This window comes from Thunnus maccoyii, chromosome 1 (genome assembly GCF_910596095.1).
Source record: "Thunnus maccoyii chromosome 1, fThuMac1.1, whole genome shotgun sequence".
Classification (NCBI taxonomy): Eukaryota; Metazoa; Chordata; class Actinopteri; order Scombriformes; family Scombridae; genus Thunnus; species Thunnus maccoyii.
Genome location: NC_056533.1, coordinates 31,997,136 through 32,012,098, shown reverse-complemented (window position 1 = coordinate 32,012,098; position 14,963 = coordinate 31,997,136). Strand labels below are relative to the sequence as shown.

General features: G+C 41.0%; 1 protein-coding gene across 1 annotated transcript; it reads left to right on the top strand.

Moving 5' to 3' along the window:
- Positions 1-22: 22 nt before the first annotated feature.
- Positions 23-3,411, top strand: kcna4 (potassium voltage-gated channel, shaker-related subfamily, member 4). Its single transcript, XM_042418179.1, has one exon. It carries the CDS (start codon positions 503-505, stop codon positions 2,600-2,602), a length of 2,100 nt encoding a protein of 699 aa, XP_042274113.1. The 5' UTR covers positions 23-502; the 3' UTR covers positions 2,603-3,411.
- Positions 3,412-14,963: the final 11,552 nt, after the last annotated feature.

The following is a 14,963-nucleotide window of genomic DNA, read 5'->3' as shown; positions in this document are numbered from 1 at the left end:
GTGACCATGGAGGATCAAAAGACGCATTTGGGCGCAAGCCCTGGTCCTGAAGAAATTAACCACCTGATGGGCACCGGAGAAACCAAGGAGAGACTGTTTTGGTGTCGCTTGTTGACTTGGTGATTTATAATGCTGAACAAATAAAGGGGCGCTGCAAGTTGGACACAGAGCGTCTGCGTAACAGGCTATGCCACCGGCCCTTACATTTTTTGGTTATGGTAATGATGTCATAAAATACTGGAGGCCTGTGTCTAAACGGGAAGATAGGCTGATCAGTATCTCCTATCATGTAAGTAACCACATGGACTGCGCTCAACATGGACCTAATTGAGGTGTGTTTGTTATTCTGACTCATATTCAGCACTGATTGGTCGAACCGGTTGATGCCTCATTTTCTCGCTCTGCGCGCGCTGAGCAGCAACTTTTATCCTCTGGCCTGCATCCACATCGCCCTGAGGCGGTTACTATAGCGCTCACGGACCGAACCGCTCATTGACTTAAAATGGAGTTTGCCATGGTGGGTGCGGACGGCGGGTGCAATAGTCACCTGCCTTACGGATATGCCCAAGCTCGCGCACGGGAGAGGGAGCGCGAGAGGGAGCGCCAGGTTGCCCATACGAGAGCGGCGGCTGCAGCGGCCGCTGCCGAAGGTGGGTCCGGCGCGGAGGGAGGAGGCGGCGGTGGCGGCGGCGGCGGTGGTGGTGGCAGTGGCGGCGGCGGCGGCGGCGTTGGGGGGTCCACCTCCACCTCCTCCTCGAGCGCTCATCTCCTTAACAACCGCCAGCATCAGTCTCGCGCCGCCTCCTCCTCGAACGCCAACATCAGCAGCGGCGGTACCGCCTCGCGCCCCTCCTCCTCCTCCACCTCCGCCTCCTCCTCGCAGCCGCCACAGCACCAGCAGGAGCCCGAGCAGCAGCAGAGGGTTCTCAGAGAGCGGAAAAAGCAGCGCGGCGTCGGACGGTGGAGACGCAGCCGGACGACTCTCGGCGGGGACCTGCGCCACTCGGAGCTGGCGCTGCTCGGATCCGAGGAGGACATCATGATAGAGGAGGAAGAGGCCGAGGGAGCCGAGGAAGAGGAGGAGGAGGAGGGGGACCGGGGAAGCAAAAGGTCGAGTTTTCTGTGTAACATGGATGATGAGGAGGAGACCGTCTCGATCACTGACAGGCGCCCTCAGTCCGGATACGAAAATGTTTACAGCGAGTGCGGCTGCTGCGAGAGAGTTGTCATCAACGTGTCGGGTCTGAAGTTTGAAACTCAGCTCAAGACTCTCACTCAGTTCCCGGACACTCTCCTGGGAGACCCCGACAAGCGTATCAGGTACTTCGACCCGCTGAGGAACGAATACTTCTTCGACCGGAACCGACCAAGTTTTGACGCCATTCTTTACTATTACCAGTCAGGGGGGCGGTTGAAAAGACCAGTCAACGTCCCGTTTGACATCTTCTCCGAGGAGGTGAAGTTTTATGAACTCGGGGAGGAGGCGATACTCAAGTTTCGGGAGGATGAGGGTTTTGTCAAAGAGGAGGAAAAACCTCTGCCTGAGGACGAGTTCAAGCGCCAAATTTGGCTGCTTTTTGAGTATCCGGAGAGCTCCAGTCCTGCCAGGGGGATAGCAGTCGTGTCAGTCTTGGTTATAGTCATTTCTATTGTCATTTTCTGCCTGGAGACGCTGCCGGAGTTCAGGGATGAAAAAGAGTACCTACAGCCACGACACAACTCCAGTCAACCTGACCACGGATTTACCCCTTTCAACGACCCGTTTTTCATCGTGGAGACGGTTTGCATCATCTGGTTCTCCTTTGAGATTATAGTCCGCTTCTTTGCGAGTCCGAGCAAACCGGCTTTCTTTAAAAACATTATGAACTCAATAGACATTGTATCCATTTTGCCTTATTTCATAACTCTCGGCACGGACCTGGCGCAGCACCAAGGCAACGGGCAGCAGGCGATGAGCTTTGCCATCCTGAGAATAATCCGCCTGGTCAGGGTGTTTCGCATCTTCAAACTGTCCAGGCACTCCAAGGGGCTGCAGATCCTGGGTCATACCCTGCGCGCCAGCATGAGGGAGCTGGCCCTCCTCATTTTCTTCCTGGTCATAGGTGTTATCCTTTTCTCCAGCGCGGTGTACTTCGCCGAGGCGGACGAGCCCACCTCTCAGTTCACGAGCATCCCGGACGCTTTCTGGTGGGCGGTGGTGACCATGACCACGGTGGGCTACGGAGACATGAAGCCCATCACTGTCGGTGGGAAGATAGTGGGCTCTCTCTGCGCGATTGCAGGTGTGTTAACCATCGCGCTCCCGGTGCCGGTCATAGTGTCCAACTTCAACTACTTTTACCACAGGGAGACGGATAACGAAGACCAGACACCGGTGGTGGAGAGCATGCCACCGGGCTGCCCGTATTTCCCAGACTTTCTAAGGAAATTCAAAGGCTCGCCCTCGGGCTCCTCACTGGGTGATAAAGCGGAGTACATGGAGATGGAGGAAGGGGTGACGGAGTCGCTTTGCGGGCTGGACAAGAGCCCCAGTAAAGGAAACGGCACAGACATAAGCAGAAAAAACAGTACTAACTCAAAATCCATTCAGACTGACGTGTGATTACAAGTAGAGTTTCTTTTTTTTCTTTCTTTTTTTTCTAAAGAAGAATACTCCCTATAAAGATACTGTATGCCCAACAGCAGGTGGTCACCCTAAAACAAGTTTTACGCACGCGTCAGAGCTCCCATACACATGCATACACACACTCTCACTGGTCACCATTTGGCAGGTTAAATGTTTCATTCTCTCCCATGGCTGGTTACAATCTCAGAACAATAGTTTCTCTCATATCCTCTCCACACTGTTGAACCCTTAGGAGCAATTATGACCAATATTGGCCTAATGGGTTGAGTATTTTATTGATAACCTGTGTGGGCTTCCAAATCTGACACAAAATCGAAATTCTAGATAAGACAGGCTATGCATTCGCACTTTATGAGTTTCATCTGTCAATAATAGAAAAAGGGTAGGGATGATCGTTTTGCTGTTATGCAATAAAGTTAACATTTGTTTGCACTAATGTAGAATTTGCGCGGGTTTGGCAATTTTTTATTTCAGAGACAGAAACTGTAGGCCATGCAAATGGCAATAATTCTTGTCATCCTCTGACCACTTAGCTGAAGAATGAGTAACAAATAGAGAAAACGAAGAATATTAATAACCCCTTTCATACGCTGCCAGTAAAAAATTGGACTCCAAGAAAGGAAAAACCTAAGACAGATAAAAGTCCTATTTTGTTACTGTTCCAACTCTTAATATCAACAAAAAGCTCACTGATAGGACACAGCATTTAGCAGTAATCACATAAACCAGGGCTAGAATTACTTGTGTTGACCAACCATGAAAGCTAAGCACAGGAATCATCAGAGTTAAACACGGGTGGAGAAATGACTTGCCCCCCCCCCCCCCCCCCCCCCCCCGCCAGGTTTTGTATGGACAGGCTTGGACCCTTAGTGACAACACTTTGCCCAGCTTCATTTAAGTCACCTCAAAATGACAATATCCCTTTACACGGACGCAGATGGAAAGCTATAGCAAAAATGACTTTTGTGGAAACTCCTTTTGGGGGAGTTTGCGAGCAACTTCCTCTCCTGTCCGCTGGACTTCGTGCACAAAAATATTTTTTTCTCAAGAGGACTATGATAATCTCCGAGCTCAGAGCTTCTCCGGGGTGTGGATGTCTTCCAAGGTATGTAGCCTACTGTTTGCCTCTGACACTGATCTTTGTCCTCCCCATTTTATGCGAATGAGCCAATAATACTCTTGGAAATGTGGGTCTATCTCAAAGATGATACATGCATCACTCATGACGCACCATCTTCAGATATACAGCTGATTTAATAATTTCCCATCTTATCATTTATTTTCAACACTTGGATGTCCCCTCTACCAAAGAATTACGCGCTATTACGCACGCGTAATAGTGCGTAAAAATACTCTAGATGGACGCTGGACGAAAATGGCGGACATTCCTGTCAAAATATGGTAATTAAGTTCATGTTTCTTCTGCACCACTTCGATACCAAACTCAGGTCTAATATACAACGATATTACAAGCTCATTAATAATGGCGCAATTACCTCATCTTAGGTGACATCAGATCAGACTGCTGCTGGTTTACCATTAAGGATGGTTCATGTATGGAGTGTCTGGAAAGTTTACAGATGGAGTACATAAGCTAAAACCTGACAACAGAAGCATATAACTCTGAAAATAATGTCAGAGTCCCACAAAGTTTCCCCTGCATCCATGGATTGTCTGAAATGCATAATAATGAAAATATAGTTGATTTTAGTTCACTGGGTTTTTGTTCGTCTCTGCTGTTCATTCACTTTGTTGACAGTATTCTCACCTTCCACAGCAGGTGTACCATAAGGAAGAAGTCAGAATATGTTGTTTCATGACATGCTTATCAGCCTAAACTTTTACTTTTATTATTTAAAATGTGAAAAGTTACACCATTTTGCTGCTTAAGTCTACTCATGTTGTTCTGTAGATATTTAATGGTCAAGCAAAACCTTAAAGTCCCCCTCCACTCAAAAAATGTGTTTTGCTTCTTGTTCCTTCAGTTGGATGTTTGAGCTTCACTGTGCAGAATGATGTATGTGCAGAGTTAAACACTAAAAGGCTGTTTTCAGTCATCTGCTGAAGGTGGAAAGTTTCTCTGTGCTCACCTTTAATCTCAGTTTAAAGCGTTTGTGGGCCAGTATGCAACTTACACTAGTGTGATGTGGAAACTTGAAGCGTCCAGTGCACACACACACTGAGGAAGGAGGAGACATCTTGTGTCCAGTAGATAAGCGGAGAAGTTTTAAGAATCTTTAGGTGATTTAACTTTTTTTGTGGAAAAACTGTATTTGTTCCAAATTTCTATTCAAATGTGTCTTTAGATGTCTTAAAGACAGATGCAAAATAAATAATACCAGTACAAAAAGTTTCTGGGCCTTAACTGCATTACGTGTGGAGAAAAAGTTGAGAAAACATTATAACTGTTGCTCTTAGCAAAGTTAAATGTCCTTGACAGTACTTAACAGTGTTCTGAGTATTGACAAAATGCAGCAAAAGACACTATGTACCTTCAAATATGACCTTAAGGCCTTATGACTGCATCACAACTCTATCTGAAGCACCCAAATGTCGCACCCTGTCACTCACTCTATCAGTGCCTCTCAGCATTCCTCAGCACATAATCTCTGCATCAGCGTATAATAATTTATTGCTCTGTGTGTTTATATCCTCAAGGGAACTATTCATACACGCTATTTTCAACACCTGCACCCACAACCCGACGCACGCACAGCACCAGCCTGGCATGGGGCCAGCTCCTCTTGATACCTCACACTTAGCACTTACATAATGTGGCTTATGGCAAGAGGCGCAATCCAAAACATTTTTTAAGCAAAGTGTGCGGGTCAGGCATATTCTTAGGCCTGTAGCTGCTGAGCTGACTGTGAAAACAACCCGTATCATCCTGAGCCACAGAACAGCGCTGAATGGTTTTGACTATTCAGAGCATCCTATTGTCACGTGCACGGTGAGTCTTTGTAGTGCAGATTTAGACCATATGGCCGGGCCATGTGACAAAGTGAGTTATTTATGGTTATTTCTCAAAAGGTATTCCATGCCTGTCAAAGGACATAAAGGAGAGGTGGAAAGAAAGTGAGTGTGCGGTACATAATGTCAAACTGTTATGTAATAATAGCAAGAGCAGAGTATAAATGAGTTGATCAACAGGCAGTGCATCAACAATTTTGCTAATCAGTTAATAGTTTGAATCATTTCCAGTAAAGACATCAAACAGTTCCAGCATCTCCAGCTTCTCTTCTTCTGTTTTGTATAATTGTGAAATGAAGATCTTTGTGTTTTGTGCCTGTTGGTCAGACTCACTTTAGGTTGTGGGAGCTGCTGATGTGCATTTTTCAATATTTGTGACATTATAGGGATTAATCATTGTTTGATTGATCAAAAATCAGATTTGATAACGACTGATAAACAATAATTAATCGTAGCTCTAAGAGATATTGACAATACTACAATCTTACACTCCTGAGGATGGACTGTTCATTGATAAATGTTTACAATGCTCCATTCTAGCACACAGTACAAACAATAGTGAATTGCAGTGATTCAGGTTTTCAGTGGTCAGAGTCACATCTGTACTGTACAGAACATAGCGTGAGCTCCCTGGTGGTATTTTGACCTCCAGCCATTATCCTTGAATTTTATTCTCCTGGACTCAGCAAAAAACTAATATGACAGTGGTTCTCAACCTTTTTTTGTTTGTGACCCTTTAAAGTGAAGCAATGTCTCAATGCAAGCCCTCATCACAGCTTACATATCAGGTATGAGCAATTCAATTAAATAGTGATGTTCCCGTTCCTTAAACGATTTCATATCAATATTATTAGAGTCTTAAAGAGGTAAAACCCTTCAGTGTTTGATAAAAAAGTAAATGTCTCAGAAAAAATGAACAGACTTTCTGTGGCGGAGATGTTTTCCTCACTTATTTACCACTAATCATCTTGTGACCCTTCAAATTTATCTTGTGACCCCTTGAGGAGCTCTGATCCTCAGGTTGGGAACCTATTATGAAGTACTTTTATTAGTTTGTACTGTATATGTGCTAGTGAAGGTGTGTTTGTTAATATTAAAAAAAAATAGAGTTACGCAGCCTTTCTGTTTGTAATGTTTTGGAAGCCATTGGCTTTGATCCTGGGGTAACTCATGATGCATCATGAAAGACAAATTATTCCCTAAGATAATAGAAAGCAGGAATCAATATTTACAATACTTAAGATGACTTTAGACTGTGCGACAACAACGATCGTGTACGTTTATCGCATGTCACATTTTGCAAGATGCCTATGATAAAATCTTGGTCACGATCTGTGTCAGACAGAACAACATCAATTTGAAGTATGTCAGCTCATGCGCTGAATGTGTGGTGAATCTTAGCGCTACAATGTAAATAGAAAAAATTATATGAAAGCAGACACACGTCTTCAAATCACGTCAACAGCAAACTTCTTTTTCATCTCACCTTCATTATTTTGGGACATATTTTCCCCCTAAAATGTATTCAAAACATTCATGCCGGCCAGTGTATTCTGTGTCATTTCATGTTGTAATCTGATTGGTCCAAATCTCCAAATCGGTTGTCAGTGAACGTGTGTCACAGTGTGATCTAGGACACCGTTTTGGATTGACCAAAGATTTTACCACCTTCACATATTAAGGCCATAAACTTGCAAAAGTCTGAACTACTACAAAGCATGAGATTTAAACTGTCTGAAGTATCCCAAATCCTTTCAAACTGCATCAATTAAAGTAACAGTACTTCTCAGATTTTGCACTGTGGTTCATCATATTGGCACCTGCATTTTTTATCGATTGGGCTTATCATACCCCGCAGCCCACAGTCCATAGTTTATGGGACAGTTGACTCTTCCAGACTGAAACAACCTGCTCTGCATAACAGAAGCCAAATTGTGCTGACAACCATAGGTCAAAGTCACGGCTGACCCTGCTGACAAACGGCCCATTTAGCTGTTCAGAAAGTGATTCCTACCTGCAGCCAAGACGTGCATCCATCTTCTACATCTGCTTACCTGTTCAGGGTCACTGGGGGCTGGAGTGGATCCCAGCATAAACTGGGCAAGAGATAATACAGACAGGTACACATTCACACTCACAATCAACCCTCGGAGGAACTGAGAGATTCCAGTTCATAAGTGTCATTTTATTAGGTACACCTAGCTAAAACTAATTCAATCTAATACAGCCACCTTGCGATAAATCCTACCATAGAGTTTTTAGAGTAGGTGATTCCACTTTATGATAATTTTGGTGCTGTTGAATTATATTGTGTTAAACTGAGAGGTAATGTAATTGGAGTGGACAAAATTACAAAGGTAGGCAAGTAAATTCCAGGTATTGTTATTTATATAACCAAAATCACACGTTTACCTGAAAGGGCTTTAAAGTCTGTACAACATGTGACACCCTTGATCCACAGATGATAGGATTTATTGCAGGGCATTGTTGCACTAGCCGAGGTGTACCTAATAAACTAGTAACTGAATAAGTCATGAGATAAATCCTTCAATTTCATTGGCGATGCCCCTGCCAAAAATTTAAGGCAATTTTTTATTGAACTATTATACTACGAGATATCTTAACAAATTTAAGTAATGCTGTAGGTATTAGGTACAGGAGTAGGACAAATGCACACATGCATCACTGTCATGAAAAGTCATGAAAAGTATTCTTTATCCCGAGGTGAGCATTGCCAGTGAAATTCAGTGCCAGGTTGTTACTGTTTTTAAAGCAGCTGCACACAGACAGAAGTGTTTTTAGTTAATATGTAGGTTAGATTTCTGCCCAGGTTGAAGGTTGGTGGAGCTGTGCTGACTTCATACAGGGGGTATGCACTGCCATCACTAGTTATGTTTGTGTTCAGCTTTGTGTGTCTCGCTGAGGTCTAACAGATATGTTTGAAAATTTTGAAACTTGTATTGTTTGCTAGCTCACAGTCTTCTTCTTTGCGCTGTGATGGTGTATTGATATTTTTCTTGCCAGATTACCGCAACCTGTAGATCGGTGGAACTGTGTGAAAGCATTGGCAGGAATGTGTTTTGCATCAGTTGCATGTTAATGCATGAATGCACGATACAACCAAAACTGGGACCTACATCAAAAGATTACTCCATAGTTGTCAAAATCTCCACAGTGTACCTTTTAAAGGGGACATATCATGCTTTTTTGTGGTTTTCTATTATTTTTATACTGTTATGATGTCAGATTGTCTGTGTTAAACATGGTTAAATGTCCTAAACTTGAGGTGAAAATATGTAAAAATTCTCCCTATAAGTCAAAAGCTGTTTATTTATGTAGCCCCCAGAGCCGCTGGAAGTCTGCCAAAGGGCAGCTTTTGGGAGCTAACCAATCAGAACAGAGTGGGCTCATCAGGAGGTGGGCCTTAAAGAGACAGGAGCTAAAACGGTTTGTTTTAGACAGAGGCTGAACTGAGGAGCTACATAAAGGGCCAGTAAAAGATAAATAAGAAGTTTGTTGAACTGTAAATCATGTCAAGATATTCCAGTAGAGCCCAGGAATAAAAATATAGACCAGAAAATGTGCATAATCCATCCTTTTTAATGTGATACTACCCCTCCGGCCACCACCGAGTGGCCAAATAAACTTAATGAGAATTCTTACTGAATCCGTTTTTACAGGCAATTGAACAACAGCTTTTTACCATTTTTGTAATGTTTTCCATATTTTTTCCATGTGAATGCACAATAGGAGATGCTGACTGTTGTGTGTTTGCCACTAAAGGAAGAGTAGCAACTTCTGTGTTCAGTGATATCATGTGCATAACTTCAATACTTAATAGAATAATCAAGGTGTAAAATGTGCCACAAACACACCAGGCTGTGTAGGAGCTTTAATGTTTAAAGCTCCTGCACAGGAAATGATTGCCGATATTAATAATCGTTCATAATATTAATAACACCTGTTCTTTTCCTACTATGGAAATTCAAATGGCCCATTTGACCAGGAAAGTTTTTTCTAGGTCTCATTGTACTTTCACTGATCGAGCAGGTCATATTTTCCATAAATTTAATAATTTTGTGGAAAAACCATTAAGCAAACAAATTGACATAGACTGGAACAACATAATAATGTTTACATGTTTGAGAAAAGAATCTTAAATGTGTTGTTTTATGTAATTATTCATAGATGAGCCATCATGCGTCACTGATAAAATCTTCTCCTTGGAAGTAACCAAAGCAACATGAAAAGAAAACAACAAAAAGCAGAGTGGAATTTCATGAGGCTGGAATGTCTCTCCATTCATGTGTCTTGCCAATACATTAATCAGGCCTGATAAAGGCCTGTCAGCTAACTGCTTTGCCAACATACACAGCAGACGATCCCAGCTGTTGTCATCATGCGAGTATTTACGATAATTGTTGTCCCTTTTAAAAATGAGGCAACTTGAGCCACCTTCTTGTAAAATCATTAAAAAAATGGTTCAAAGAGTACGGGATTGATTAATCAGTTTCCATTTAGCCCTCTGGGGTAGACGTTTTTTTCCTATTACTGGTGCCTCGACTCTCTTAATGTATAAATATTTGTATAAATTCAGTACTGTAAGTTACATGCAAGTATATATATGCTGCAGTGATATCACATGACATAATAAAAAGATAGAAGATGAGAAGTCAAAAGAAAAAGTAAAACAGAATTTGAGTTTTTCAACATTTTATGAATTTTCCACAAAAAACAAACTATGTGCAGATGATTACTATCTTCATATTGTAGCCCAAGGCCTTGGGTAAAAACCAAAAAAAAATGAAGTATCAATTACACAGAAAAACTTAACTATTTATATTTTTATCACAACTGTCCTTATTTGTTTCTGGTTGATTTTTACAACAAACATCTATGTGCAAATGTTTACTGTCTTCACATTTGTAGACCAAGGCCTCACATGAATAAACACCATCAGTAAACTTCAGATAACTATCTTGACACATTATTTACTCTCTGTAAGTCGCTTCCACGTTTCAGTAGATTTCTAAATTCTCAGGACACAGCATAGATCTCTCCAATCATGTTTGTAAATCGGTAATATGCCGTTTTGCAACCGACAATGACTCACTACCCAATAACACGACTTGTGATTGGACAAGAGAGAGTCAACATGGCCACCAGTGACCAAAACAGTAAAAAGTTGTTTATACAGTTGATATTAGATAAATAAGTACATAAAACATAAAATTATTACTTTTATAATTTGTCAAAAGTGGGCAAACACACATAACACAGTAGTTCCTTAATGGATTATCAATCCCGTGGACGGATCAGTCAATCAGGAAGCATGAGCAACATCCAGGTAATTTCTTCTCTAATTTTCTCTTCTGCCAATTTTTTGGCTTCATGCGCCACTGAGCAGCTTTCATAGGAATGTATGAGGCGCCATCTATAAGTCCTCTATCCAGTCCTCCTTAACACATCCAGATTTATAACCAGGCATGACCAACATTTTTCAGGCACTGATTTCGTCAATTGACTGTTTGTTTAAGTCCTCCCCCCGAACAAAGATTGTCCAATCATAGCTTAGCAACCATAACTAAGCACAGCAGACTTTGGATTTAAAAAGTTTGGCGAAAAGTGTTTTTTTGGTTTTTTTTTTTAGCTTTTCCAAAATCAAAAACATGAGCAAAATCACAAGAAATTGATTAAGCGATGTGTTCATCTGCTCTAACGTAGGCAGCAATCATTAGCATGTCTGGCTAACTAGCTTACCACCTACAGTGCTAACTAAGCATGACTTTGATGGCCAAAAGTTAGCATATTAGTAAATAAATTTAGTGTTATTAAAAGTTGTGTGTGAGGTTAAAGTTTATGTTAAAAAAAAGCCTTGTTCACAACTAGTACAGTTAATAATTACTAATAATATACAGTAATACAGTATATCCCAGCTATGTGGGAGCTGGTCTTCGTTGCTACTATATCAGCGTTTAGGTTAACATTGGCAGCTCTGTCCTGCTCTTCATTGGATTTAGAGAAGTTTAACTCCAACAACCCCATCCAAACTTCTTACCTGAGAGAGCGTTACATTTACCAAACCCATCAGTTTGTCCTCCTCATCCTAAAAACCTTTTCTCTAAGTAACGTTAAAAGTAACAAAACATACAGTTTGAATGTGAATGATTGCATAAATCTCTGTCTTACTTGTCCAAGTATGAAAATGTAGCAGCCAAACAGGGTTAAGTTAGAGCAAAATATGTCTGATCTTATATTTTTCATTATCATATAGGACTAACTAGCTCTACTGCAATACAAGAAGAATGCATCTTCTTTAGTTACATGTCTTCTCCATAGATCTTCGACTGGTGGGTGCTGACTGTCTGTTAGCACACTATCATGTAGGGAGCCATCAAGTGCATATTTAAGATCCCTTTTTACAGAATTCTTGTTTCAAAATGCTGAAAACATTAAAAGTCAGCTGGAGACCGTGTGTTTTCAACCAACTCATGGAGCTAACATTAGCTTAATTAGCTCAATGTAGCTTGTTTTAAAAATTACTGTGAAATTTGAATGGTTATCATTGTAAACTACATACTTTATAGGCTGTGTAACAAACACTCAATTGGACAACTTGCCCTTTCATTGACCAATTAACTGGTCCAAGATAACATCTTAATTGCCCGGGGCCATCATGCACTTAACAAACAGTGTTTGTCACCTCCCGTTTTCCACGTAAACACAGTGTTCACAGCCGAGGCTGAGGAGAGCATTTATTAAAGCACACTGGGATTACAGCGTCAGTGTAAGTTTAAACCAGCTCGTGGTTTCCATGTAGCGGTTACATAATGTCCCTCTATTGAAGGATAGCAACCTGATTCTTTGCCTTCACTGTATCCCCGCTTTCCAATTGGCTGCATTAATCTGACAGTATCCCAGGCTTTATTATGTTACTTCATTCTAGACGTGTAGATTGTCTTGCTAATTACACATATGCCTCGGTGTTGGGTTTCTCCACCCACAGAGAAATCTGCGGCTTTATTAATGCTTATATGATGTATTGGATTTCAGTTATTAAAACAGTAGTTATTGCATGTGTTTAAAAGAGAAAAGCTGATTTAGTTTTATAGATGCCAAAATGATGGCATATATAAAATAAAATATAGATTACAAAATCAATATTTACAGTACTGTTCTGGCAGTTTACCTGCAGTGCATGCAGAGCTATGTGTGGTCAAAACGTTGATTAAGTTTGCTGTCACACTCACACAATCTGGGCCAACAGAGGATTACAGATTTGTTATGGCATTGGGAAAGGTAAGCATTTCAAAGATTTGTCATATCAAGTTAAGGCTTTTTTCCCCTCATTTTCCAGAGTGCTACCTAAAACCCCACAGCGCTGCAGCTTTTTATGAACAAGCTTGAGATTTGATTAAACGGAGCATCTGCTCAACGATAAAAAAGTTCTCTCTGTTGCTCTGTGTGTAGATGAGCTGGTGAGCGGTCCTGTAAACTTTTGAAGGGCCGCAGATGCAGATCAGCTGTGAGGATCAAGGAACACACATCAGTGTGTGTCTGTAAAATCTTTGGAGGGTGAACTCGATAGCAATGCATGCACTTTCGAGCCATCTTTTGTAACAATGTTAACATTTAGTCCTCTAAAGATGTACAGTATGATTTGTAAAAGTCAGAAACAGTCCTGTTGTTTTACATTATTGAGATCCTCCCAAGAAAAATGACAAAATGTCGTAATGTCAGTTGCCCAAAAATGTATTTTTAGGCAACATGTTTCTCTAACAAAGCGACCATTTTAACACAAACCATGATCTTTCTCTAAACCTAACCAAGTGGGTTTTGTGCCTAAACCCAACAATACCTTAACCACAATGTTTTTACATCATGAAACATCATTCCACAGTGATTTGCAAGAGTTTGGGAAAGCACAGACAAATGATGATGTCCTGCCGATTACTGCTGACGGGGGCCCCAGATTAGAAAACGCTCCTACAGTGTGTGTCATTTAATTTGGTAGACTTGTCATTGTCAGGTATTTAGGCTGTGTGATGTTTGCACCTGCTGTGTGTTGGTTTCCTCTCTCTATATATGCTCTGAACAGGACAAGCAATTTAGGAAATGAATGGAAGGATATCAGACACACAATCAGCTCCCACAGTTTTAGTATAAATTTGAATCATTTAATTCACAGTCTCACCCAAAAATAACAAGAAAATGAAAAAAAAAAAAAGCAGTAAAATTTAACACTGCAGCTTTCCTGGCTGTGATATTAGTCACAGCAGCTGACACAGTGCAGAGAAAAGTAGATAATGTTTGTGGACAGCACTGTGTCAGCATTATTAAACACAAGTTAAAACATAATTAGATTGTCTCTTGATCTTAAGATGTTGCCGTTTTTTTGTTCACATTTATGAAATGTTACCTGTAAACGACTGGAGAACATCTTGACCTCAACAAACCCAGAAACAAAAAACTAATTTCAGGGTTTTTTTTAAAAAAAACATATCAAAAGTCTCACAAACTCACATACAATAAGCTCAGCAGAGTCAAACATTAGTTGGTCATATCAATGCTGAAATTAGTTTGTAGTGTAAAATCACCACATATGCAAGTTTATGTATGATAACTTACTAGATTTAGACATTTCTGATTGTAAATATAAACAAACAAGCAACAAAAAACCCACACAGAATGGAAAATACTTTGATTAACTTGGTCCAGCAGTATTTAAAACTGCAATTAAATGCCAACTGTGTACTGTTAAATAAAACAGTTTGTCTAAAAATACCTCAGGCTTCTCATGATTAGATTAGAAAACAGACAAATTCCCCATTTCCTGCACACCAAGGACTCGTGTAGGACAAACCGAACCTGATGACACGAGGACGGCAGGGTCAGGCAGTGCGTCACGCTAACCGTCATTGTCTACATTACATTACATTAGTATGGATATGATGACACACTTGTGCAGTTGCTAATTTTTTTTGCAAGGCACATTATGAATTTCAGCCCCTCTTGCTCATTTTAAATGAGAAGAGATGCAAAGACAGCAGCCTACAGTGTTATGTACAAACTAAATCTGTGGGTGTATTACAAGTGTAAGCTGTTTTCCCCAATAAAAAAAATCTCCTCTCTCTGCACACAATACTGAATAATGTAACCCAAATAACAGAAGTAGGCTTTAGAACGGTTCTGACTAATGATGAGTCAAATTACATTATTCATGTAGGCTTGCTATATTAGGCTACAGCGTATATCTCATGCAGCTGTTACTATAGCTTCATAACCTACTACGATAAATTTTATATTTGATCATACTTTCTTATGCACAACGTTTCAAATAAACAAAACACTTTTAAGTTCTTGGAGA